The sequence below is a fragment of the Nelusetta ayraudi genome, unplaced genomic scaffold (genome assembly GCF_046127955.1).
Source record: "Nelusetta ayraudi isolate G7.1 ecotype Tasmania unplaced genomic scaffold, CSIRO-AGI_Nayr_v1 ptg000007l, whole genome shotgun sequence".
Classification (NCBI taxonomy): Eukaryota; Metazoa; Chordata; class Actinopteri; order Tetraodontiformes; family Monacanthidae; genus Nelusetta; species Nelusetta ayraudi.
This window is the reverse complement of record NW_027466057.1, coordinates 2,833,536-2,858,667: the sequence shown is the minus strand read 5'-3', so window position 1 is coordinate 2,858,667 and position 25,132 is coordinate 2,833,536. Positions and strand designations below refer to the sequence as shown.

Here is a 25,132-nt window from a genome sequence, read left to right as displayed (position 1 = left end):
TGGTGTGGTCTGGTCGTTTCTTCGGACTGATGGGATTTTAATGTTATTGTTTTCGGGATTTTGCTTTGTTGATTTTGCTGCCACAGAACTGCTGTAAGCTTTTTTTGTTTTTAGGATATTTATATTTAAATAGTGCAGTTTCTTTCTCTTCCAGTGCATCAACAGCTCCCTCTGATGGAGAATCTGCTGTATGTCATTCCATTAGTTTAACACGGTGTATGTCTGGTTGAATAAAAACACCTTTTCTGACTGCAAAAGACGAAACTGAGAGAGGAAGTTGAAAGGACACTTTTATCAGTGAAAACAAATTAAAAACATAAGCAAACTTGTTTATCATACCCCATCCATTTTAACTCAAAGCTGAAATGATCAGGAGGTAAGTTAAAATATATATATATATATACATACATACATACATATATATATATATATTGCAACTGTAAACCGTTAACAAGCTTCTTACAGCCAAATATTATTGTTGTGGTTTGAAAAAATACAAAATTTATTTTTTTAATATTATCATTCAAGAACTAATCACACACTTCAGGCATTTGGTACCAAAACATGAACAATAACGTAAAGCTATTTCACAGAAAAATACAATAAAAGCCATTAAAAATGAGTCAATAATCACGAGAACAAGGCGGTTAAGTGGTCCGAGGTTTAGAGAAAACAAACAAAATGTGATGTACCTTCAAGTCAAGCAGATTCTCAAACAAAAGCCAAAAATTAACTTTAAAAACACTAGTTGGATCTGAGTGGTTTCAACATTGGAGTAAACCAAACTGTGTAAACCATCATCATGTTTGTGGACTGATGAGTAAAACCTCAGAGCGGAGCTGCGTTAACAGCTCCCGTACCAGTCTCACATTGTGCTGTTATTTACATTATATTTGGAAAGCCACACACTTCTTTCCAGTACCTCAAAGCACTCCTCTCACCCCCTACACTTGCTTTGTTTCATGCTTTAACATTTTGTGGATAAACTGTTCCTCCGTCACCTCTGATTACTTTCCCTCCCGCTGGCTGAGGAGGTAAAAAGGGTGAAATTATTGCCACTTGGAAGTATTTTTCAGTCTTCAACTGGTTCTCCAGCCGCTCCGTTGCCCATCGCCCTCGTCCTCAGGCCTTGTCCGATGTCAGAGCGCAGTCAAACGACGCCGACAGCACCTTGCAGATGGACTGAGCCTGCTCCTGTTTGGATGGGGACGACGGGAAAGACGACAGCGTTAACCGGCAAGGCTCGGCAATCAACATTCATCTTGAGAGATCAATGCAAATCCGGTCAGCAGTTTCCTGCCGCACTGACCGAGCCGATGCACTGATACACCCAGATGCTGCACTCCTCCTGCTTTGAATCCGTGGTCTTCAGTGCCAGCAGGTTCTTGCCGGTGCCCAGGCCGTCGTCGTAGCACAGCATGCGCACAATCAGGTACAGAGGGTGCCGATGCAGAACATCCTGGAAGGAAGTAGAATTACAAACATTTCTAATCAGAAGAGAAAGCCTTTATTTTATTTGCATTTGTGATGCAATGACTTTTTACTCACACACTGGTCCAGCGAGGCCACTTTGACTCCATACTTGGACACTCCCAGAATCATCTCCTTGTCCTCCGGCACGAAGGGAAGCTTCCCACCTTGCTGTTAAAACACAAGAACATTTTTCAACGTTCCTCTTCAGTTTTACGACTTCAAGTTCTTCCTCCCGCTCCTCCTCACCTGAGCGGCGTCAATGTAAGTGATGAGCTCCAGAGGCTCCTGCAGGGCCTTGCTCATGCTGAACTGCAACTTCTCGATGGCTCCCACATACTTGACGCGGAACTCGGCGCACGTTTCAGAAGCGCTGTTGCCTTCGGTGGGGAAATGGTTGAGGCATTGAGACAAGGGAGGGGAATACGTGGAATGGAAGAGCGGGAAGCAGGGACTGACCGCAGCTCTTGGTGGAGTCTGTGTCGAGGCTGGCGACGGTGCTCGATCTGGACAGCCCTCCCAAACTGGAGTCCACCGACTTTTCAAGAGGAAGCAAAACACAGTTTTTACCAGCAGGGCAGAAAGTGGATAAAAGAGTCAGAATGAAATGCATCTGCGTAGATGTACTTTGCTTTTGGTGCTGATCTCACTGCTCTGCGAGCTGCTGCTGCTGTGGCGCTTTTTGACCTTCCGGAACATCCTTCACCATGACGACACCACCGTCTGGTCCCTAGTCCCGCATCATCTGCAACCTGAATTACCCACACAATGAATTAAGCACAATGTCAAGCACAACCCAAACCAGAAAAGCACTGGAATTTCATTTACACTGAAGGTCCAGTCAGTAAGATATAGTAGTATTGAGTGATCAGTTGGCAATTCAAGTTTGTGCCTGCAGGCCCCTTTCACAACCCTTTGCCTTTAATAATTATAACCAATTAATAAAACACTAGTTTTTTTACCTCTTTGTTCTCTTACTAGAATGGTTCCTGGGACACATTTGTGTGTGACAGACGATTCAAATTTGCATTTGCGCACTTTAATGTCTATAGCTTTATTAAGTTTCAATTTTGTCCTGCCAGACACTTGCTTTGAATTCATTTTCCAGGCCCACCAAAACTGAAACTTTATTTAATGTATTTTCTGCCCCCCTCCCCCCTTTTTTTCTTTTTTTTCTCTTCTTAGCACTTAGCAAAACCCTATTATGTTCTTCATTTTCGCACCCCAACCCGATTTGATAATAAACACAGACTTCACATATATACATGTACCTAAATCCATACAGTATATACATTGTAAATGTGATGATAATAATAATAATAATAATAATAATAATAATAATAATAATAATAATAATAATGATAGAAAGGTTCCGCAATCCAAAAAATAAAAATAATTAGACATTATGAGACGTAATAGACAACCCGGGTAACAATAGCATCACGAAAGGATCACCAGTTAAACCGAGAACCGCGCCATCCGTTACACCTGCTACAGTAACAGTACCTCAGCCCACCATTAGCACACCGCTGCCTCTGAACCGCTGTGCGGCTACACGGCGAACTAATGTCCAAAAAAAAAGAGAAGCCCCCGACGGCTAAAATTACAGCTGTAACTGGACTCAACAGGTTTCTGCCGACTTGTACTCACCGTGTGCCTTTGTTACGTGTATAAACAGAGCTGCATCCAGAACCGAAAAACTGTGCTGGTGAAGCTACACGTGAACGCGTGAAAAGTGAAAATAAAATTCAAGAAACAAAAATTCTGCTCCACCTTAAATGTCCTTCACCGCGGCGAAGTTTTAAACTGAGGGTTTTCAGATGGGCGAACTCTGTATTTAGGTCCACGCAATATACTCGTACCTGGTTTTATTGTGTACTTTCTTTTGACTCGCGTGTAATAAATAAATATATAGACAAATAAAAACCCGACTTTTCAGAGTTTTGCATCAAGGAAGCCCTCTGTGTTTACCTACAGTTTGCTCTTCTCCCTTTGAGTTTCTCAGCCTACACCCAATGCCACTTAAAGGGGACGCAAGGAAATATGTTGACTTTGCACTCTTGAAGCATTTCGCCTCTGGAAGAAAAAAAAATGCGCAAACGTAACGAGGTTGTCATATGTGTATTTTAGTTTTATATGTGCGATCAGGAAAAAATATATATTTTTAAACGTTTGAACAAAAAGCTGTCAGAACTTTTTTCGGCAGCGCTTTGATTCTCGTCGGCGGTATTTTGGCTCAACACCGGAAATGTGACGTTTCGGGAGGTCGCCCTGCAGCGCGTTCATTCATTCATTCGTAGCGGTGCAGCTTGTCAATGACTGTTTTCAGTATTTCTTGATTTTGGTGGTCAAAAATTACAGTAAGCATGGCTGCGAAACGCAAAGTGGACGTGATTGTGCCCGCGGAGGAAAGCGACCAGCTCCTTATTCGTCCTTTGTGAGTCGATTTTTATTATCATTATTATTATTATTTATTGACGTCGGTATGTAATCACAGATTTATTGATTGAATTTCTCGCGTTACTAAAGGGGTGCTGGCCAGGAGGTTGGAAGATCATGCATCATTCTGGAATTCAAAGGAAGGAAGATTATGGTACATACACCCCAAGAAAGAAATAAAAAAAAATAATAAAACACTAATGATATTAAGTCTTATTTTACATACGTCTAGATACGGGCAAAAGCCGCATTGGTAATGCATTCATTAAAGAAAAATAATAATGATAAAAATAAAATAAAAAATTACTGTGTCCATCTATTTCCTTGCAGTTGGACTGTGGTATCCACCCTGGTCTGGAGGGAATGGATGCTCTTCCCTACATAGACCTTATCGACCCGGCTGAGATCGATCTGTTGCTGATCAGCCAGTGAGTCCTGTCTTTCCCCCCCCCACAAACGTGCTCTGCCGCTCCAAAGTTTCATTATTAAAATGCTGCTACACCTTTTTCACCAGTTTCCATTTGGATCACTGTGGAGCTCTGCCCTGGTTCCTCCAGAAGACCAGCTTCAAAGGCAGGACGTTCATGACTCACGCCACGAAGGCCATCTACCGCTGGCTGCTGTCGGACTACGTCAAAGTCAGGTGAAGAGAGCGTGGGTTACCTGTCGCGCTACAGTCTTTCACAAGGAAAACCCCCATCACAGCAACTCTGCCTTTGCCTTCTTGCAGCAACATTTCAGCCGACGACATGCTGTACACTGAGACTGACCTGGAGGAGAGCATGGACAAGATTGAGACCATCAACTTTCACGAGGTGAAGGAGGTGGCAGGGATCAAGTTCTGGTGCTACCACGCAGGCCACGTGCTGGGGGCTGCTATGTTCATGATAGAAATAGCCGGGGTCAAGGTAACGTCTCCTGTTTGTTTTTTCCTGTGGATTTCAAATTTTCAGAGAGTCCTTTTCATTTGCATTAAAATAAACTGCTCATTTTCTGTTTCTCCTTCTGCAGCTGCTGTACACAGGAGACTTCTCCAGACAAGAAGACAGGCATCTGATGGCGGCGGAGATTCCTAGTGTCAAACCTGACATCTTGATTATAGTACGCCAGATTATTGTGTACACGCATGAAATGCTGCTTTATACGCATTTCTGGATGAAAACTGTTATTCTCCCCTGCAGGAGTCGACGTACGGCACCCACATTCATGAAAAGAGGGAGGAGCGAGAAGCTCGCTTCTGTAACACGGTCCATGATATTGTCAACAGGGAAGGTCGCTGTTTGATCCCAGTGTTTGCGTTGGGACGGGCCCAGGAACTGCTGCTCATCCTGGGTGAGAAATCCCACAAATCTGCATTGAAAAACCAAAATCACCTAAATCAATTATACTTTTCATTATTCCTTTTAGATCAGACTATTGTATGTGTAATCTCGTAAGCGTGGGTAAGATGGCGTGTCCCCCTCTGTTAGATGAGTACTGGCAGAACCACCCGGAGCTCCACGACATTCCCATCTACTACGCTTCATCTCTGGCCAAGAAGTGCATGGCCGTGTACCAGACCTACGTCAACGCCATGAACGACAAGATCCGCAAGGCCATCAACATCAACAACCCCTTTGTCTTCAAGCACATCAGCAACCTCAAGGTGAAGGCTGCCACGCGTCCGAGCAAGCTGTGTGTTGTCTTTTCCTGTTTGTTCCTTGCTCAAGATGCCCATCTCACGCACGTGTCTTGTCATTTTTATGTTCTCGCTGAGATTGCTCCATTGGAATCTGGGATTTAAAAAAAAAGAGACTTGAAATGGTCTTAATATTTTATTATAAACAAACCCAACTGTATAGGTCATTTGTCCTTTTCTTTGTTTTATCCTTAATATCCAAATTGAACTCACGAAATCAAATTAATTAAAATCAAATTAAACATCGGCTAAGGCATAGAGTCCATTGTCCAGACGAAGAACTGCAGTTCTTTGTCGATTTAAACAATGGCTGCTGCCACCTCTCTTGCCCTGGTAAAAAAAACAAAAAACAAAAAACAAAAAACAATTCCCAGTGCTGCCCCCTACTGTATGCTTAACAGGCCTATAGAAAATGTAATGTTTCCAGAGCTATAAAATACCTTAAAAATGAAAGAATTAATGAGCATTCACACCATCTCAAATAATGCTAAATATTATGATCAAACTAAAGGTGTATTTATCAAGCCAAACAAAACTAAATGATTGAAAATAACAGAAATGATCCAACACCAACCTCCCTCCACAGAGCATGGATCACTTTGACGACATCGGCCCCAGCGTCGTGATGGCGTCTCCGGGTATGATGCAGAGCGGCCTCTCCAGAGAGCTCTTTGAGAGCTGGTGCACGGACAAGAGGAACGGAGTCATCATCGCCGGATACTGCGTGGAGGGAACCCTGGCGAAGGTGCGAGAGGACCTCTGGAGTTTAGTTTAGTTTAGTTCAGTGAGTTTATTTCGGTCGTTTTTCAGTATTGTTTGAAATACTATATATACTTTTGCACTGCGCAGCACATCATGTCTGAGCCGGAGGAAATCACAACCATGTCCGGGCAGAAGCTGCAGCTGAAGATGTCCGTTGACTACATCTCCTTCTCCGCACACACCGACTACCAGCAGACCAGCGAGTTCATCAGGGCCCTCAAACCGCCGCACGTGGTAGGACAGAGTCGGGGGCGGATGGAAAGAAAATGGGGAGATTTTGGGTTGACACCTTGACCACGGGTGAGTTCGTACCAACGAGGAACCCATCTGTACCCCCTCAGATCCTCGTCCACGGGGAGCAGAACGAGATGGCCCGCCTCAAGGCTGCGCTCATCAGGGAATACGAGGACAACGACCAGGTCCACATAGAAGTCCACAACCCCCGCAACACGGAGGCCGTCACCCTCAACTTCAGAGGAGAGAAACTGGCCAAGGTCAGTCAGTCGACACCCTGTGGCCACCCAATTCAATAAAAAAAACAATAACAAAAGTCGGTTCATCTTACTAATGGCGTACATGTGCATGTTTTTCATTGTGTTTTATGCTAATGGAACCTTGTAAATAATTTCACATTGGGCCATTGCGTACAGTACATGTTCTTCCATCCCATAAATTTCCTCTGTCACTGAACTTCCTGGTGCCTCTCCCCCCTCCCTACTGTCTTCCCAGGTAATGGGCTCTTTGGCTGACAAGAAGTGTCTTCAGGGCCAGAGGGTCTCGGGCATTTTGGTGAAAAAGAACTTCAACTACCACATCCTCAACCCGTCAGACCTCTCCAGTGAGTTTGAATCTCTCGGAAAAGGGAAATAAGGATAAAGTTTGATTTTGTTTTTAATTTATTTTATTTTAATCAAGGACTGATGCATCCGTGAGTGAACTTGTCTGTGTCTATTTTGTGTCCTCAGCGTACACAGAGCTGGCCATGAGCACGGTGAAACAGTCTCAGGTCATCCCCTTCACGGGTCCATACTCGCTGCTGGTGTGCCATCTGAGGAACCTCACTGGTGAGGCTTCCTTGACCTGCTGCTTTAATGGAAGGACAATCTGAAAATATGTTCATTTGACTTACTTAGGCCAGCTTTATGTTTAGACGCAATAAAGGTGAGGTGTGTGATATTTGGAGATTTTGAAGAAGAAACGGCGACATCAAGTGGTTTCATTTTAGATTGCAGCTGTTCTTTCACTCTCCCTCCCCCTACTGAGTTTGCCAGTGAGCTACGGTGGCCTGCGCACCCGAACCTGGATACGTCGTCCACCTTCTTTGTGCAACTGTAGACTTTTGTTATTTTATTTATGGGCAGTATATTACGCTTCTACCAATACAGAAATCATAAATCAGGTGAAATATTACACACTGGACCTTTACCTGGAATACTACACATGGGTTTCTCCTTTTTTTTTGTCGGGGGGCTTAGAGCTGCCAAACTGACAGTGTCTCTTGCCATCTCAGGCGACGTGGAGGAGATGGATGGAACGGAGAAAAGCACTCTGAAGGTCTTCAAAAACATCACCCTGGTCCACGAATCTAGCATGGTGATGCTGGAGGTGAGTAGTGAGCGCCCGTTCAAGAAGCTCCCGGTCCTGTGCCTTCTCCTTATCGGCCGTGTCTCTCTGTGCGTTCCGCTGCAGTGGATCGCCAACCCTCTGAATGACATGTACGCTGATGCCGTCACCACTGTGGTTCTGGAGGTCCAGTCGAACCCGAAAGCTCAGAAAGGTCAGTCGGTGAACGTCGGCGTACAGAGAGCCCTTTTGCAGCCTGCCTGCCTGTTCTCAATTCATCTGATTTGTTGGCGTCACCAGTAATGGAGTGTCAGACCACCGTCATGGACATGGATGTCTTCCAAACCCGACTTGGAGTCATGCTGCAGTGAGTGACACTCAAACCTAAACGGTGGAGTATCTGTTGGCTGCAGTGTAGAACATTACAGGCTGCTTGTGAGTCACGGTACGTCTGCTTCTCTCTGTCCGCGCTCAGGGACATGTTTGGAGAGGACAGTGTGGACTTCAGCGACGAGAAGAACATCTCTGTCACCGTTGACGGGAAGACGATTCACATTTGCTTGGAGACGCGGGTGAGACGGAAAACTCTGTAGGTTGGTGTAGATTTTTAAAAAAAAATTTTGGTCTCTCTTTCTGAGTGTTTCCGTCTGCCCCTCCCCCAATCAGTCAGTGTGCTACGAGGACGAATGCACCGAGGACGACTCCCTCAGAGAGATGGTGGATCTGGCGGTGCAGCGGCTCTACGATGCCCTCAACCCGGTCATCTGAGCGCAGGAGGAAGGCCAGACGAACACTTAGAAATACTTGAAGTCATGAAGGAAAACCACTGCATTTCATAACCGAGAATATGATCCATGTGTGTGGATCTGATCTGAAAACCCGTCCTAGTCCAGCACTGTATGTGTTTTACTTGATGATTGATTTTACTGTTGATTATTTATAAGCAATTTTAATATTTATGCTTTTTTTTCAGGAGGAAGTATTTGTGTTCATGCACTGTTTTGTTTTGTTGAATGACGGAGTTGGACTGCACAGAATGTTTATGTTGAAAATTGTAAAATTGTTGTTTTTTTGTTTTGGTTAAAACAAAAAACATGTTTATGTCTTGCACTCTTGCTTGTCCGAACAAAGTGGTTGGAGTGTATGAAACTCCTCACAGTGGTTTTAAAAGGGAACTTAAAACGTCCCTTTATGATAAAATCTTTTACTGTCAGTCGTTCTTTAGATTATTTCCTGTTGTATTTTTGATGATGTTACTCTTTTGATGTGTAATTATTGTGCTTTTAGCACCTTTTTTTCCTAAAATGTGAAGTGCACTTTAGATTAAATTTATTATGATCATTATGACGTTTTTTGCTCGGGCCTCTTAACTCTTCGTACTTTAATTATGCTATCGAAAGGAAATAACTCAGAGCCCCTGAGAAGTGACTTTGTAGGTCCACAAAAACTGGGCTGAGAAAACATGCTTCTGCTCGACTGTGCATTAACATGCACGGCTCATTATTTATTATCAACACAATACATTGACATTACGATAAACACCGTCAAAGGCACTTTTACCATGTGAGCGTTGACATAAAGATGTTGAAATGCCCTTTGGAATTGGCATTCAAAGAACATCTATTACTTGCCCAGACTGCTAAAAAATAAAATTAAATAGCAATGCAGCAACATGCCTTTAAAAAGAAAGAAATCTGTAAAACAGATGACTTTATAAAAGCCAGAGGAGTTAAAATAATTGTAGGTTGTACGCCAACCACAAATTTCCTCAGCGCCCTGGACATTGAACATGACATTGACATGTCCTGTTACATCTACAGTACCTGGGTACAGTAAGAGACTCACGTGTCTCAATACATTTACTTTATGTTCAGATAATTTTCAATTTGCATAGAGAAAATAAATAGTAAGTTAAGCCATTCCGGCTAAGGGTAAGAGTTAGTTTTAACAATGACAACCGGCAGACTTGAGGAACTGTGCAAATTACGGCAAGATTAACTAGTTTTTCTGCCTCAAAATTGTCGTTCTAAAATCATTTTTACACTTTATACTAATAAAGAATGGCACTGCTTCCACGAACAAAATTAGCCCTGTTGGCAAACAAATCCAGTACATGTCCAGAACTGACAAGTGTGGTCTTGCAGGAGGTTGCCAGAGAGGAAAGCAACATTATGTTGTCTAACCCCACAACAACCACTGTGCCAATGATAAGGATGCCAATCAATGTTAAAAGTCAGTGCGCCATAAAAATGATGACAAAACTACAACTTTGAGTTGTACAGTGTCAAGAGGTGGAGAAATGTGCATCACAACTCTGCAACATATTTCACTTGGGTTTCAGGAGGAGGATCATTGCCACAGTCATCACGAGGATAATTCCGAGTCCCATCTCAGTTACCAGGCCCAGCTTCATCTCCTTCGTGGTCTCGTTGCTCTTCCCCAGCATCTCCTCCTTGCGGGCCCTGATGTCCTTGTCTCTCTGCAGCTGCTCTTGGTAGTGCTCCTTGAAGAACTTGTCAAAGTTGTAAACACCCCCTCGGCCGTCCGCGCTCATCATGGACCGTTTGACCTGGGACGGTTTCCCCGAGCCCCCCGTGCTCTCCTTGCCAGTGGGCCTGGATGTCGAGAGCAGGTCAGACTGGGTCAGCAGGCCCCGGTCGTACTTCTTCCTCAGCGCCTTGTTGCCCAGGACGGCGTAGGCCTCGCTTATCTCAGAGAAGCGGGCAGTGGCCGTCTCGCTACCGGCGTTTCTGTCCGGGTGGTAGATGAAGGACTGCTTGTAGTAGGCGGTTTTAATCTGGGCTTGCGTGGCGGCAGACGCCACCTCCAGGATATCGTAATATCCAGTCATGGATTTGTAGAGGGGCTCAGAATGGGCTCCGTCGCCGCTGTACGCTCGGACACTCACAATTTGTCCATATCCCCAAAGCAAACGACGAGTCCCCTGTAGTTGGGTTCTGTGAATGCTGGCAAAACTCCGGAAGCGAGAGAGGCTTCTTTCCCGGGTACTGTCAGGCCTAAAAACAAAGTTGCTGCATCCTAAAATACGGTTAAAGTCTTCGGTGTCCCTGTCCAGCCGAGCATCGTCACCGAGGTGAAGGAGTGTGGTCAAATCGACGTTTACGCAACTGTCCCGCACGGGTCCGACGGTCACTTCGTCCGCTGCATTCTCCGCTCTACGCACCGCGACATGGTAAATTTCACCCAACAAAAAGCTCGTCGACACGGGAGAAAGACGCGGCGCGCCGTTAGTCCGCTTGTCGTGGCCTTTCAGCGGGCCACGGCAGTAGGTTTTGTGTACAAATTGGTTCGCGGCACGGCCGAAGCGGTGTCTGATGGTCGCCATGTTTTGAAGGACGACGACGAAAAAACATTTCCGGGCCGCTATGGAACGTCACTTTAACTACAGCGCCACTCAGCGGTGGATGTGGGAAACATAACGCATACTGTACATGTCTTCGTTCTTCTTCTTCTTCTTCCTCTGCATAATTTTTAGTCTGTTTTTTGTAAATAAAGTGTGATTGTAAAAAATAAAAAATTTTCTTCTTCTTCTTCTTCTTCTTCTTCTTCTTCTTCTTCGGTAATGAAAACGCCACCTTCATCATCCATTTGAACCAGAACTTACAACACTATTAGCAATATTCGACCAGGCATTCTACGTTTTATTGAACATTTTGACCACTAACAGTTTGTGGCACTTGCCTCATCGGGTTGTTTTCTTCCCCGTAATTTCACATTTTTGCATTACCACAACAACTAATATAGTTATAGTTAGTTTAGTGGCAACATTGAGGCTTTTCTGCTCTATCTAAAACCAAAATCTAAAACAAAAAGTCACCTAAAATCTTCTACCCTCCTGCGAAATGAACCTGTTAATGCGGGAGCGTGCGCGTCGTGTCTGAAATGTGAAACAAATCCTAGGTGTCATTTCATAAACAAGCTGTGAGTAATGCGTAAGATAACCTCCCCCCTATCTGATATGATATTACAACAATTATCCTCCATTCTAAATCACACTAGCTAATGGACAAATGTGCAGAATGCGGCGCAACGCTACTGGGACCAAACAGACTCAAAATCTCTCTCGCTGTGTTCTCAAAAAAAGAAACAGGCTGTGTATCCCTGAACCTTTTTCACACGTTTGTTCCAACATGCCTTCTGCTTGCAGGCGGAAAACTGACCTTCATTTTACTGCAGTCGACAGCATAGTTTTGGCACAAACCAGGGTGGGGTGTAAGGGGGTCCACGTACACTCTGCCTTCTTTCTGACCCCCTCTCCATTTTCATGCAAATGCCTTCCTCTTGTACTGCTAGCGAGGTGCGCTGCGTGAAGGGGGAGCTCTTGTGTATGGAAATCAGCCGGCTGAGTGTGACACTGCAGATGAAAGATGTGTGATGTGTAACCGCTGAGCTGGGAGGCCTCTTATGAGTTGAAAACATCTCTCACACACAAAACGCACACACACACACACACACACACACACACACACACACACACACACTCATGCTCTAACCCAGGCCTGCACTGTGTGTGACTCTTTTGTCTCCACTCTTTCGGTTCTGCAATCTCTCATGAATATTTCACTGGTTGCCTCCCCCACTGAGTTCGCTCCTCTTGCTGGCTCCCTCCCTCATATTCAATTTTTCAATCCTGACGGCTCCGAAAACGGCCATGTGGACCAGTTTGTGTGAAAGTCTAAAAAAATCAGCACTTGTTTTTTTTTTTTTTTGTTGGCATTATTCCAATCTGGTTTCTTTTCTCTCTCCTGGCTGCACCTGAAGCATAACACAATGGTTTATATTTAAATCAGGATCCATTTTTAGCCCTTTTTCTGGGCCTCACGTTCCCAGACGTGAATGAGTATTTTCTGTCAAAAAAAAAAGAAGTGAACACAAAGAGGGATTTGGACAGATGTTACACACACACACACACACACACACAGAGCGCAGAGAGGAAACAGGAAAGAGGAAGTTCAGCAGCCCCCTCCGCTCTCACCTCCTTGCGCACAGATGTTCCGGCATCCTCTCAGCCCACCGCCGCCGTGCAGCCGGTATTCTTGGGATTATTGCGGGGGAGAAGAAATCACACCGTGAGCCGCACCACCACCACCAAACCACCGGAGGACACGAGGGGCAACGGCGGCTGTTCACGTGGACTCACGTCAGAGGCCAAGAACAGCGTCTCGCCGCCTCTTTTTTATTGTGACGGCAGCCATTGTCACGATGCAGCGTTCACAACGGACTCGGTCACGCAGACAAGAGGGGAATAACATGTGGCCTATGATCCATCTGTTGTCACACATGCTGTATGTTTGATCTGCTGTCAGCCAGAAACATGTTACATGCCAATAATGTTCTTCTATAGCACAACTCACAAACTGTAGCATGATTTAAACATGGCCTTTATTACACAATGTGGATTTATCACTGTTTTTTTTTTTTTAAATGTACATTCAGTTACAAAGGGAGTATCTGGGTGTATGTGAACTTTGATACGTCACTAAGGGCTCGTGTCAAAGTCTGAGTATTTTTTTTCTCTTTAACGTGAGCTTTCTGAAAAGTGGTGCAAGGATCAGAAATAAAGGTGCGACTCTCTGGGGGAATTCTTTGACAGGTCCTAGAGACACGTGTTATTTGTTGAAAACATTCAGTAAAGTGACTTTGGGACATTTTAATTCATACACGGTGTTTTGTAAATTTAGAATCCTGACATTTCTGTTACTCTAGAGGGAGCTCTAAGCTCCAGGTGTGGATTACCTGACAGGAAGTCCTGGCAGCATGAGTGTTTTTAGGAAATGATGTCATGTGAGTCTCTCTGTCTGTGATTCATACGCGTGCTGGTAAAAAGCCGAGCAGTTTTTGGTGCCCTACACCCTCTCTGACTTTCCTGAGGTCACAATATTATAGTAAATTTAGCCTGTTACCTGAACGTACCACTTTTTTTTTTTAGTGTATACAACTGTAATTTTAAGCCATTTGTGCCCTTATATGGCATTTATGAGTACTAGCTTCTCAACCATTCACGCCCACACACAAACACACATGCACAGTATTACTGTACTGTCGCCTCCTGGTGTAATGCATTGTTTCTGTCCAGTCGACGCCAAAAGGGACAATTGTCAGGGTTTAATGTCAACAGCACAGATGGATCACATCAAGACTCACAATTAAAGGAGGAGGGGGACGAGGGGGACTACACAGTCAACTGTGGGAGCCGCAATGAGCACACACAGACTCAGCCTTAATTGTGTGTGTGTGTGTGTGTGATTCCAGGTGTCGACTAGATTACTGACCAGTCAGCGCTGACACATTCCCTCTGGCATCCTGGCTCTGTCTGCCTCTGCTTGACGCCCTTCATCTGAGGGCGCCGGCCCCACCCACCCCCACTCTGCTGAACGCGCCACATGACCTCACTACCTCAGCATGTCAGCCTTGTCCCGCATGCTTGCCCGTTCTTCGTCGTCGCTCGTGACCAGGAAGTCAGGAGGGAGGAAGGGAGGGAGTGTCTATTTCATTATGACAGGACGACGGAAATGCGGACATTAGCTTTACAGGCAGTCGGTAATGGGATACATGCTGGATTAAAAAAAAAAGAAAAGAGAGAGGATGCAGCCTAATTGCAAAAGGCCTCGCAGTAAATCAAGCCATGCTTGTGACGCTGGGAGTAGTGCTCAGTTTGTAGATGCCAAGAAGATTCACATCCATTTAATATATCATTTAATATTACGAAACTATAGATGTAGCTAAAATGTCGCTTTACGTTTTGCCTTCTTTTTAAGGCAGTATAATTGATCACTGCCTGAGAAGAGAGGGGCCTCATTCAAGCGTTCAAGCGCCAACAACAAAGCAATTAAAACATGTCGTGAAAAAAAAAAAATGACAAGCTAATGAAAGACAAACAATACCGCAAGACCAAAAACATGTTCTCGGAATTTCCATATTTGGTCTCTCCAAATCACTTCCTTTTGAAGCACTGTTGACAGAAAACAGCACAGCAGAGCTTCCTCCAGGATATCCTTTGTGTGTTTATGGAGGCTGGGTGTTTTTGTCACTTCTGACCCTACACCTATAAAGAATTTGGCATTTAAGAGAGAGGGGGGGGGAAATAGTACTCAAATTTTGTGTGCCTTATGTTGGCATTCATGTGTCAGCTCTACACAAACTACAGCATATCAAAAATCTTATCTTATAGCAGCACATTTCACTGTCTTATGAATATTATCCAATATTACTTCCATATTCAATTTTATAAATTTTTCATTGCAGATAATCTATAATGAGCACCTTTATTCTGTTTATACCCTACAAATATTTTATTTTTCATTGCCTTATTTCTTTTAATTGATATAATTCTCCATCTCTTTTCACTATACAGTTGCTGTAATTATGCAAATTTCCCCACTGTGGGATTAATAAAGGCCTTCTTCTTCTTCTTCTTCTTCTTCTTCTTCTTCTTGCACACTAAACTCTATACTGTCAACTCCGTTTACAGCCTCATGCAAGAAAAACGTCATTCTTTGTTGCACCTTCCACGTTTGTAAGGTGATTAAAGAACAGTATCAACAAATAAGTATCGGTACCCTTTGTGACATCACAGAGGGGCTGTACTCATTTGTAAGGTTGACTAACAGCAGCGGGGCTCACGTAAAAAACGCTTCGTCTGGTAACACCTGCAGACCCAGTTACTGGCAGCGGTATTGTAGCATGTAAACCTGTCTTCACCAAATGAATGTTCTCTATTTCAGAATGAAACGTAGGAACCTTTCATCGTATACCAGGTTACTGATACAGTGAAAACCTATTGGTTTCGTTGCGATTGAAGCAGGCAGGAAATGGCCGTGCTCCTTGTGAGAAAACACTGGCAGAGTGATTTTTTTTTTTTTTTACATAACGTGGCACCTATGAGCCCAACGCCATGAGCTGAGTATAGTGTCTGCACTGGCGTGCAACGAGTGAAAAATATATTTCATGTGCAACGTCGGCACTGAGCCTGCTAAGCTACAGTATGTGACGAATCACCAGTTGTCTCTGTCCTCTTCCGAGCAGTTGCATCAGCCTCTCTCTCTCTCTCTCTCTCGCTCTCGCTCTCTCTCTCTCCCTCTCTGCCTCGGATGCTTTTTTTCTCTTTCATCCCCGTCCCCACCAGGGTTTTTAGTCTGACCTGGCTAGCTGTTGCTAAGTTTATCTCTGTGCCAATCTGTGGCCCAGAGGCATGTAGAGGCAACCCAGAAAAGACAGAGTGCAGTGTCAGATAGAATAATCGAGGCACGGGGATGGGTAGGAGGAGGACAGGGAGGGGGGCGGGGCATGCGGAATCCGCCGCCTCTGCTCCGTTTTGCAGCAACCGCCAGCGGTGAAATGCAGCCGGGCCGAAGGAATCAGGCACGAATGCGCGCGCAAAACAGCGGATTCTGCGAGCGTGTTGACGCAAGGAGGAGGATCAGAATGCTACTGGTTGACCTTTTCTGCTGTTGTCTGCCTGCAAAGCCTGAAAAACAGGCTTCTTCTTAATAATTCATGCCTACACACCCACCCAAACCATTTCCCAAGCTCATACTAATTATGCCAAGGCTACAGGAGCACCGTGGTCGGTTAGCTTGAGCCTGTTTACAAGTAGCCATAACACTGCTTTGAAGACAGCATGCGTGTAAAAAAAATAAATAAAATAAAAAAAGATATATAGTCTGTCTGCGGAGTGTGCTATCCAAGAACAAACATACCTCATTGACTATAACCAGGGAAACTTGTGCATAGTGAGTGCTTGCCAGAGCGCAACACATAGCCCAAATGACTGGTTGTCGATATATTGATCTGAAACAAAGCATGTTTGTACATAATCAAGAGTGTGACCTCTGTGCAGTGAGATGACATCATCAGTGCGGATCTGTAGCCCTGCTGCATTGGAAAAGCCCCTCTGGTCAGAACTGAGTCCTGCTGCTGCTGCTGCTGCTGTTTAGGGTTCAGTAAAATACCTCTGTTGTTTAAATGGGTTTGATATTTGTTGATATTCGGTGGGCCTTGTTTTTAGAGATAAGCTTTGGGTGGTATTCAGGTGAAAGTAGCCATTGCCAGAAACTGATTATTTATTCTTTTTGTTTTTTAACTTCACTACATCGGGTTTGAGATGACTGGCCACGCAAAACAAGTTTTCTAAACCACTGTTATCTGTCTCCTGTATCCGTCTGGTAAAGGGCCAATGAAAAGCGTCTATCTTATCACTTCTGTCTTATCACATTCAAACAAACGACTGCGTTTGTTTACGGCCAGTTGAACCAGTTGGTTTACGACGCCCATCACCACCACGCTGCGGTGTTCAACCAAACTCTTTCCAATGCAGTTGCTCTGAGCACCGAGCACTCATTTCATATTTTTCACCTCTGTCTTCTTTTGCTGCATTTAAGGGAGGCCACCAGCAACCAGCTGTCGCTTCCTGGCTTCCTCGCTGCTGATTGGTTTATGGGACGTTGTCGAAAAAGTTGGTCGAGAGGAATGGGTGAGATTTTAAAATGTAAAGTTAGGACAAGGTTGCCAAGTGACGTTTCTGAAGGTCATTTGTGTCAAAGTGATGAAGCACAATTGAATTGTTTTCGTCTGAGCGGCTCTGGTGCGTTTACACATGTTCAGTAAATCACTGTTTTGTTTCACCTGCAGGTTTATTTCATCTTTATTTTGACTAGCAAGCTTTTGTATTGATTCATTGCCCTTTTTTGGAAAATGTCTAACTGGTGCCAAAGAGAGAAGAGTCGCTAGTTTTCACTGTTGTATCATGTGCCGTTATTTCAACCAACTCCCTTAATGAGTATCCGTTTGTCCTCTTGAAGCCCCAATTCCACTGGCCAAAAAACGTGGTGGTTTTTTTTGCAAATAATCGGCATTTGGTGATTAGATCCTTACATTTGTATCAACCTGCAAGTAATCTCTTTTCTTGTGGCATGCTGAAACACAATCTGGGCTGTGCCGACGTGCGTCCCAGCCAAGTGCACTTTGATTACTCATAAATTAATAAATGAGGACATCCAAACGAATCCCTCCATGAATCAGCTGCAGCTTCCTGTGTATCATGGGGCAAAGCCCTGTTTATTTTAGATTTATTCTTTTTTCTAAGGGGGGGGCGGGGGCTCTGCGTAAGACAGGCTGTGTCACACATTACGGACCGCAGCACAAGCTACAGCCCGGAGCCAAAGGCCTCACCTTTGAGAAAAGTCAGAGGGAGTGGTTGGAGATCACAGAACCGGCTAGGGCAACTTTCCATTTCGGTTGGGCTCGCCGCAGAAAAGGAAGGGAGAGGCTGGTGTGAAAGCTGCGCTGAATGCTTTGGGTAGTTCAGATGCCGACAACAAATTCCACACTCTACACCTGCCTAAGTGTGATGCAATCAAATAAGTGAATTTGTAGCTATAAGCAAATACACAAATGAACAACAACTTTGTTGTTCTTGTTTTTCTACGTGCGCATGTGTCGTTTTATACACATTTTAACCTTTTGAAAAAAAACAAAGTTTTAGCAATGTGGAAAAAGTGTTTTTTTTTTTTTTTTAATGTACCAAAATTTTTTACATAAACAAGTCTCGGCCTGACGTACAACCATCATGTCTCCCCTACTTCCTCTTTCTCTCTGTTACAGTCGCCTGCTCTGCCGACGCGGTGACACTCACTCTACCTCGTGTGCCCTTCCTAACACTGCCTCAGCTTCTGCTTGCATTCCTGTTCAAAGCCGTCTGTGTCTCAACTTATGCAAGTTGACACAAGTATCTGAGCTATCTCCTAGCAACATCCACAGGGTGTGTTCCTGGCAAACACAGAGCAGCAACGTTCACAAGGAGGAAAAAAAGGGGAGAGAAAAAACTGGCACAGGAAGAGGACTGGCAAGCCTGGAGGGAAGACTGACAAAAAGAAAAAAACAGAGTTAACACTGATGTCTGTCCCTCCCACCCGCCGTTTGATTGGGCTGAGTCCTTGTCGCCGTACAGCTACAACTCTAGGCGGGAGACCCGGCGACCAGGTTGTTGTATAACACCCGTTTCTCTCCTTCTTCCAGTCCCACCGTCTCCGCTAATATGCTACAGTCAGATTGAATCCCAACTGCTTTCATATCGAGTAGTCTTTGACTGTGACTTTCTTTGGCGCTATGACACCTTTGAAAAATCATATCAATTCACCCCACGTGGCCTTTTAACGTGAAAAACTCTTTTTTCCCTTTTTCCTTGAAAATAATTGTAATCATAGGTTTACATTTTTACAGCACATTCTGGCCATGACGCAGCCAGACACCCTTTGTCTTTCGTCAGGTGAAGTGACGGAAAGAGTAACACCAAGTTCTACTGAATGTTAAATGGGGCTTCGCGTTAATCAGGGATGATAGATGTCAAGTGTCTTCTACAGTTGCATGGTTTTCCCCACACTTGAAAGGGAAAGGACTCCACAAAAGCACAGGAATCCTTTTTTATTCAACTGGTCATTAAGGATGGGTGCTGGTGAAAAACCTTTAAACACACAATAAAACAACCAAAGTAAATAAAATTCATATTTTCTAAATAACCATTTCACGAGGTTCAAATTCTTGTAAATAAATTAATCAAATTTTTCTCTTAACTTAAATAAAATCAGGTGTTGCACTCAAAACACATTCAAAACTATTTTTAGAGAGAAAAATAAACCCTAATTTCTTTCACTTTATAATTTTAACAAAGCAAATGTTCCATTTAAATTATTTTTGACAACATTTTAAATAAAGCAACTTAATTTTCATTGTTTGACAAATTAAACAAATCTTTGTTTAAAAAAAAAACAAAAAAAAACCAAACAAGACCCAGACTCAAACAATTACTATTCCGACACATGGATTAGACCAGCAGACCAAGCACAATTTGCAAGCTGGATTTTACCGGTGGCCCCCTTTTTGTTTGAGTCCGGTGTACCATGCGTCTCAGTTCGTTCGTGACTGCTCCTGCCGCCTTCGGCTCTGCCTCACTCTCTGAACGACCGGCGAGGTTGCTTCTTTTGACGTTGTGCGTTACCAATCGGTGTGATTGCGATCACCCGGTAAGAGCGCACCGTGGGGCGACGCTAACGCATGCGCGTAGAAACACGCGCTTCTGCGCACCTGCCGTCACTTGCGTGGAGAAGCGCGGCGTCTGCCACGCCCCCCAGCTGACAGCCGCAACACGGAGAAGCGCGGCTGCTGCCACGCCCTTCAACTCACTGCCGCAACTCACTGCCGGTTGCCGCGACAATAGATTCTGAGTCCATGCGCGAACCAAGACTGCTGTATCAACTGGGCTACTTCATAGAATGAACCGCGTTTGCACTGTTGACTAAACTGCTTTAGGATTTGAAATCCAATGTTGTTTTGTTATCCTGTCTAGTGGCTGGGAGCCACTCTTCTGGTCATGATCATGAACAGAAATAAACATGCTACTCTTCCAGTCATGGGTCAGCCCACACAGCCACACCTGGTTAATCACACTGTAACACCAAGCTGTCACAGTGTGAGAAAAGTGAGAGTGTGGTGAGGTACACTGTGCGGCAGGAAGAAAAAAATTGCAAATCAAAGTGATACAAAGTAATCGGTGAACCGGTGAACCGCCACCGTCCATCTCTCAATTCCAATGTGTATTTTAAAGTCCTCTTTAAAATTGACAAGCTGGGGTTTTAACACAAACAAAATTCAGTGGGGAACTCAAATCCCATATCGATTTTTAGCCCTGCTAATAAACCCGGCCTCAGCTGGAATGTCAGGAACTTTTTTGCGGAAGAGCAACAACGACCACCCTCGTCGTTGTGCATGCATGGAATCGATGAATATGCAGCCGCAGATTTATATTTTAAGGAATCTGGAAGAGGTGTAGGAGTTATTAAATGTTGAATTTGACATGCAATTTTGACAATACAAAGTTCCACTGGAGCTTCTGCAAATAAAGTCAGTGAACCTGGAATTTGCATATTATTATTTAAGAGAGTTCAAGACCAGCCAGAATGATGGTAAACCAGCAGCTACCTCAAGATTTAACCCAGCATGAATGTTCAATCCACCCCCCAAGCAAGAAAACCTTTTTTCATCGGTGGTTGATGAACTGAGCGAAAGCATATCATGCTTTATTTTTTGGCTCTGATGGAACCAGAGAGGGACAGTGTCTTGCCAGAGAGTGCACCGCCGGGGGTTTGGGGAGTGGGCGGGGTGGAGAGAGGGGGCTCCTCTGCAGCCAGCTGCCACTCCACTCTGCAGCGAGGTGGAATGATGCTTGGCAGCAGTGGGATGGAGACGCTGCACTCAGCACGCCCCATCAGTAGAGTGTGGCCGTGCCGGAGGAACCGCCGTGTGCGGGCACGTTCGCTGAGGCCGCTTCGTCCTCCGGATTGCATTTGAAAAGACAGGATGTGGAGGGCAAATGTTATGGGTAGAGCGGGCATGGTTCTGACAGGCAGCGGGGTACTGTGCCAGTGATGAGCTGGTGCCTGTGTGTGTTTGAACACGTCTGAATGTCAAGCAACCCTGGAAAGACTGAGTCAGTCAAGAGCGGCTGACTGAGACAGAATAGAGGCAGCTGGGAGGACTTTATACATTTTGAAAGCAGAGTAGGTGAGCGTGGGTAAAGTGGTACCAGGCACCAAAGTGGACGGAGGGGCAAAAGCATTGGGATTAACCTCAAATGTTTGAAGGAGCTCATAGTGTAGTATTCCACAGCTGAATTCTGGGCACTGCACCGCAAATGCTGTGCATTTTACTCATGCTGATTGCTCAAGATTTCAAACTGCGTGCATCGCATCTGTGTTGCTTTCCAGGGTCCCCGTTCTGTAGCCGCAAAGGCTCATTTATGACCAACATTCGAACAACAAACATATGGCTATTTACCTTCTCCTTCAATCTCTCGTAGCAGGAGGGGAGGGGAAGGGAAGGGTGGTGGGGAATCCGTACAGCGATGTGCACTTAGTGAAGCACAGGTGATGCATTATTTACTAGAGCAGTGAAGAATTAAAGAGCAAAAGAAACCTGCATACCAAAGTCACCAACTCAAACACACACACACAACCACACAGAGGCTAAGTAGTATGTTTAATGAGCATCGCAAGGCTCGGCCTCAGCATGTCTGCTGTCGACAGCTGAGAGGCCTGCATGCATCTCTTACTGGGTATTTTTTTTCATTTCACCTTGTTTCCTCAAGTCTGTTTCAACACCAGCAAGTTAGTAGGTGTCTTAACGAGTACTTATGAGCGCTGGAGGCAGGCGCTCATAATGCATTGACCTAGTGTGGAATGGCTGAGCATGGAGCAGAAAGGGAAGCGTGGCATCACGTCATGTCAGGGGACGCGACGGCATCCATCCACAGCCATGCCACAAACTAAGGCACGTGAGAAAACGCGGTAGACTAAACACCTTTTACACAAATCCAGCGAGGAGCAGCCATCTCGGGGGCTGTCATGCTGTGTGGAAATATCCACACGTGCAGCTCAAAAGTAGAGCTGAGCCCGTAGGATTTCCAGACTTATTAATTATTTCTATTTATAGTCGCCCAGCCTACTGCGGACATGAGCGCCTTCATCTGATGGTTCCTCGTCTTGCGATGGAAATATATAGGTGTCTTAGGCCCCGTTTACATGAAGATGGGTTCCTCTGAAAACGCGGACATATTTAGTCGGTTCTGCCTTGCGTTAACACGAAGACGCCGTTTTCACTCAAACCGCACAGACCGACACCGCACATTTTCGAAAATGCTCCTCAGGGTGGATGAGTTTGAAAACGCCGCCTTGCCCGGCTTCGCGTAAACGCCAAAACCGATCCTTTTTTGGAAACGATGACGTCACAGCTCTAAAACCCACAGCTCTGTTTTCTAGGAGGCCGTGTGGGTGGAGGAGGATTGTCTCAACCTCTAACATGGTGTGTTAAACATAGAATCTCACTCGATCCCAATTATTCAGACACAGCATTACAGCATCTCGAGAATGTTTGTTCCCCTTGTTTCTGAAACACAATAGTTGTGTGGTAAAGTAAAGACGTCCTTCAAGAGCAAGGGTGTCTGAGCTTGCAGTGGTAAGCTTCATTTTGACCCCCACCCATCTACCTGGAAAACCATGGGCCAAGGCAAAGCCAAACCCCCACTGGTGGAGAATTCCAGTATAGGTTGAATACGGCTGTGCTGCTGTTTTTTTTTCACATTGAGCAGCAGTAAAAAGGTTGCAGAACCAGTTGTGTTGCCTCCAGCTTGAAGCTTCCGCCTCAACTTATTGCACTTTGACTGGTTATATAAGGAGAAGACCAACCAAATATGCTTTCCATTGGATTAAAGCAAGATGTTGGTGGTCAAATTTAAAAGATTCTACTGGTTTCAAGTCGATTTGGCTCCATCACCCATAAAATGTGGTTCTGTTCAAGAAGAGAATATAACACTTCCATCTTGTGGAATGACTGTGGAAAAAAATGCAGTTTTTAGTTTAATCTTGGTTTTTCATCATATATCATTTTTTTGATGGACCAAAGAAATGAAAGCTGTTTCTTGGTGGACAGGTTTCAGCAACAGGGGGGTAGCTGAACGTTACGTAAGCCCACACCTTTTCTTGAAGACAGAAGCTTTTTTTCTCAGCTCCCCTGGTCTCAATCGCAAAACAAGACTGAGCAGGCACCAAAGGTGGGGCGGAAAAGGTCCGAATTGTGCAAGCGGAGGAACAGACTAACAAAAGACTTTTTAAAGGTGACTGATTGCAAGCGAGATTTCACCAGAGACTGACATTATTATTTTCTCAGTGTGGCATGTTATTGGATGTTGATGAACCGCTGTTGGGAGTAAGTTATGAGACAGTAGCAACAGGAGCTGGCAGTGGTTTAGGTGTATATGTAGCTCAACGGTTTCAAGGCCAGTAAAATGCAAATCTGAACTAACTTGAATAGTAATGCATCAAACAAGGCACTATAATGATAATAATAATAACAATAATAATAATAATAATAATAATAATAATAATAATAATAACAATAATAATAACAATAATAGTTTAAGAAATTCCATTTTGTCTTTGGTGCTGTTAGTTTTTTTGATGTAACGGAAGCTAAACCTTTACATTAAGTAAACTGAAAAAGAAAGTTCTGTTTCAGAACTGTCCACGTGATCCTACATGGGAATGCTCTTTAAACTTGAACGTCATGCTCTGTATTATTGCATATTCATTTTAGATTAGAATATTTCATGACATTAAACAGCAAGTGAAAGGTTATGTCATGCACTGATGGATGAATAATGAGATTTGTCTGACATAAAGAATCGCGTATCTTACTTATCTCACTCTGCAAAAAGAAAAAGAGAAAAAACCTGGAATCCTACAGGGTAAGTCCATCTTTGCCTGCTATTGCCCAGAGGTTTCAGGTAGAATTTCAGGTGTCTAGGAGGGGTACATTCCAGTGAAATTTGATCCCTTCCAGGAAGCACAGAGGCCATTTAACGCTGCACAAACGGTGGAACAACACTTGCCAATACTGAAATATACCACAGTCTTCCTATTTGATTAAATAGAACAAAGTCTGTAAATATGTATTTCTACATTACACATGTGTCGACGACAACAAACCTTTAGATGTGATAGGAGACAAAAAGACTGTCCACCCTTTGCGTTTAATCCACAGGGTACCTTTCAATGACTACAGTGTCCTGGTTGATCCTGATGTCTGTTGCTTAAGCCCTCAGGTGTTATAATTAGAGTGGGAAAAAAAGAGGGAGTGTGACCCAATGAAACAATCTCTTGCACTGGTAAGATTCAAGAATCATTTGACCCCCACCCCAACTACCAGGAAAAACCTGGTCCAAGGCAGCCTGAAACCCCCACTGTCACAAATTCCAGTTAATGTGGTGTTTTTACGTTGAACAGCAGGAAGAAAGTTGTGGGACCAGTTGTGTTCTCTCAGACAGTAAACTACATAATGCAACGTTGTTGGCATAGTGTTGACAGTCGTGCAATGCATATATACTTACGTTGAGATGACCAGATAATCCTTGAATACAAATTTAGATACGTCGGTTAACAATGAGGAATGAGTGCCACACCCGCCTGCTAAAGCGCCTACAGCGTGTGAAAGCAACGGCCGATTGGGCGAACATCGCCATGGCAATGCAATGACGTATTCTTCCCTCGCTCTAATTGGAGGAAACACCATGGCCCCAGCCTCTGCATTGTTCCGGTCTGCCAAGCTTGCAGTAGAGCCCGCCTCACTCCCCCGCGCTCTACAGCTATTGGG

At 44.4% G+C, this 25,132-nt stretch overlaps 3 protein-coding genes and 1 long non-coding RNA gene across 4 annotated transcripts; 1 reads left to right on the top strand and 3 right to left on the bottom strand.

Moving 5' to 3' along the window:
• Window positions 1-273: 273 nt before the first annotated feature.
• Window positions 274-3,435, bottom strand: itgb1bp1 (integrin beta 1 binding protein 1). Its single transcript, XM_076017909.1, has 7 exons — window positions 3,121-3,435; window positions 2,098-2,222; window positions 1,930-2,008; window positions 1,720-1,850; window positions 1,549-1,641; window positions 1,310-1,459; window positions 274-1,194 (listed from the first exon to the last, which is right to left on the bottom strand). The coding sequence occupies exons 2-7, from the start codon at window positions 2,167-2,169 to the stop codon at window positions 1,123-1,125; spliced, it is 597 nt and encodes a 198-aa protein (XP_075874024.1). The 5' UTR covers window positions 2,170-2,222; window positions 3,121-3,435; the 3' UTR covers window positions 274-1,122.
• A 128-nt stretch (window positions 3,436-3,563) lies between these two features.
• LOC142883206 (cleavage and polyadenylation specificity factor subunit 3) lies at window positions 3,564-8,956 on the top strand. Its single transcript, XM_076017901.1, has 18 exons — window positions 3,564-3,907; window positions 4,000-4,063; window positions 4,240-4,337; window positions 4,424-4,552; window positions 4,640-4,817; window positions 4,921-5,010; window positions 5,091-5,241; window positions 5,379-5,554; window positions 6,174-6,332; window positions 6,437-6,583; window positions 6,691-6,843; window positions 7,079-7,187; window positions 7,315-7,413; window positions 7,860-7,954; window positions 8,039-8,126; window positions 8,213-8,279; window positions 8,388-8,484; window positions 8,579-8,956. The coding sequence occupies exons 1-18, from the start codon at window positions 3,837-3,839 to the stop codon at window positions 8,678-8,680; spliced, it is 2,073 nt and encodes a 690-aa protein (XP_075874016.1). The 5' UTR covers window positions 3,564-3,836; the 3' UTR covers window positions 8,681-8,956.
• LOC142883215 (uncharacterized) lies at window positions 5,548-25,061 on the bottom strand. Its single transcript, XR_012926024.1, has 3 exons — window positions 24,870-25,061; window positions 6,162-6,323; window positions 5,548-5,681 (listed from the first exon to the last, which is right to left on the bottom strand). It is a non-coding gene; the product is annotated as an uncharacterized LOC142883215 (long non-coding RNA).
• Window positions 9,381-11,422, bottom strand: LOC142883209 (dnaJ homolog subfamily C member 30, mitochondrial-like). The gene has a single exon (XM_076017904.1). The coding sequence runs from the start codon at window positions 11,256-11,258 to the stop codon at window positions 10,239-10,241; it is 1,020 nt and encodes a 339-aa protein (XP_075874019.1). The 5' UTR covers window positions 11,259-11,422; the 3' UTR covers window positions 9,381-10,238.
• Window positions 25,062-25,132: the final 71 nt, after the last annotated feature.

Bases quoted from the DNA above. Each gene is read 5' to 3' on its own strand.
- itgb1bp1 (XM_076017909.1), bottom strand. From the start codon at position 2,169: ATGTTCCGGAAGGTCAAAAAGCGCCACAGCAGCAGCAGCTCGCAGAGC. The intron at 1,642-1,719 runs GTGAGGAGGAGC...GTGTTTTAACAG, and splicing joins CTTACATTGACGCCGCTCAG to CAAGGTGGGAAGCTTCCCTT. The intron at 1,460-1,548 runs GTGAGTAAAAAG...ACTTCCTTCCAG, and splicing joins TGGCCTCGCTGGACCAGTGT to GATGTTCTGCATCGGCACCC.
- LOC142883206 (XM_076017901.1), top strand. From the start codon at position 3,837: ATGGCTGCGAAACGCAAAGTGGACGTGATTGTGCCCGCGGAGGAAAGC. The intron at 5,011-5,090 runs GTACGCCAGATT...TCTCCCCTGCAG, and splicing joins AACCTGACATCTTGATTATA to GAGTCGACGTACGGCACCCA. The intron at 7,414-7,859 runs GTGAGGCTTCCT...TTGCCATCTCAG, and splicing joins CCATCTGAGGAACCTCACTG to GCGACGTGGAGGAGATGGAT.
- LOC142883209 (XM_076017904.1), bottom strand. From the start codon at position 11,258: ATGGCGACCATCAGACACCGCTTCGGCCGTGCCGCGAACCAATTTGTA.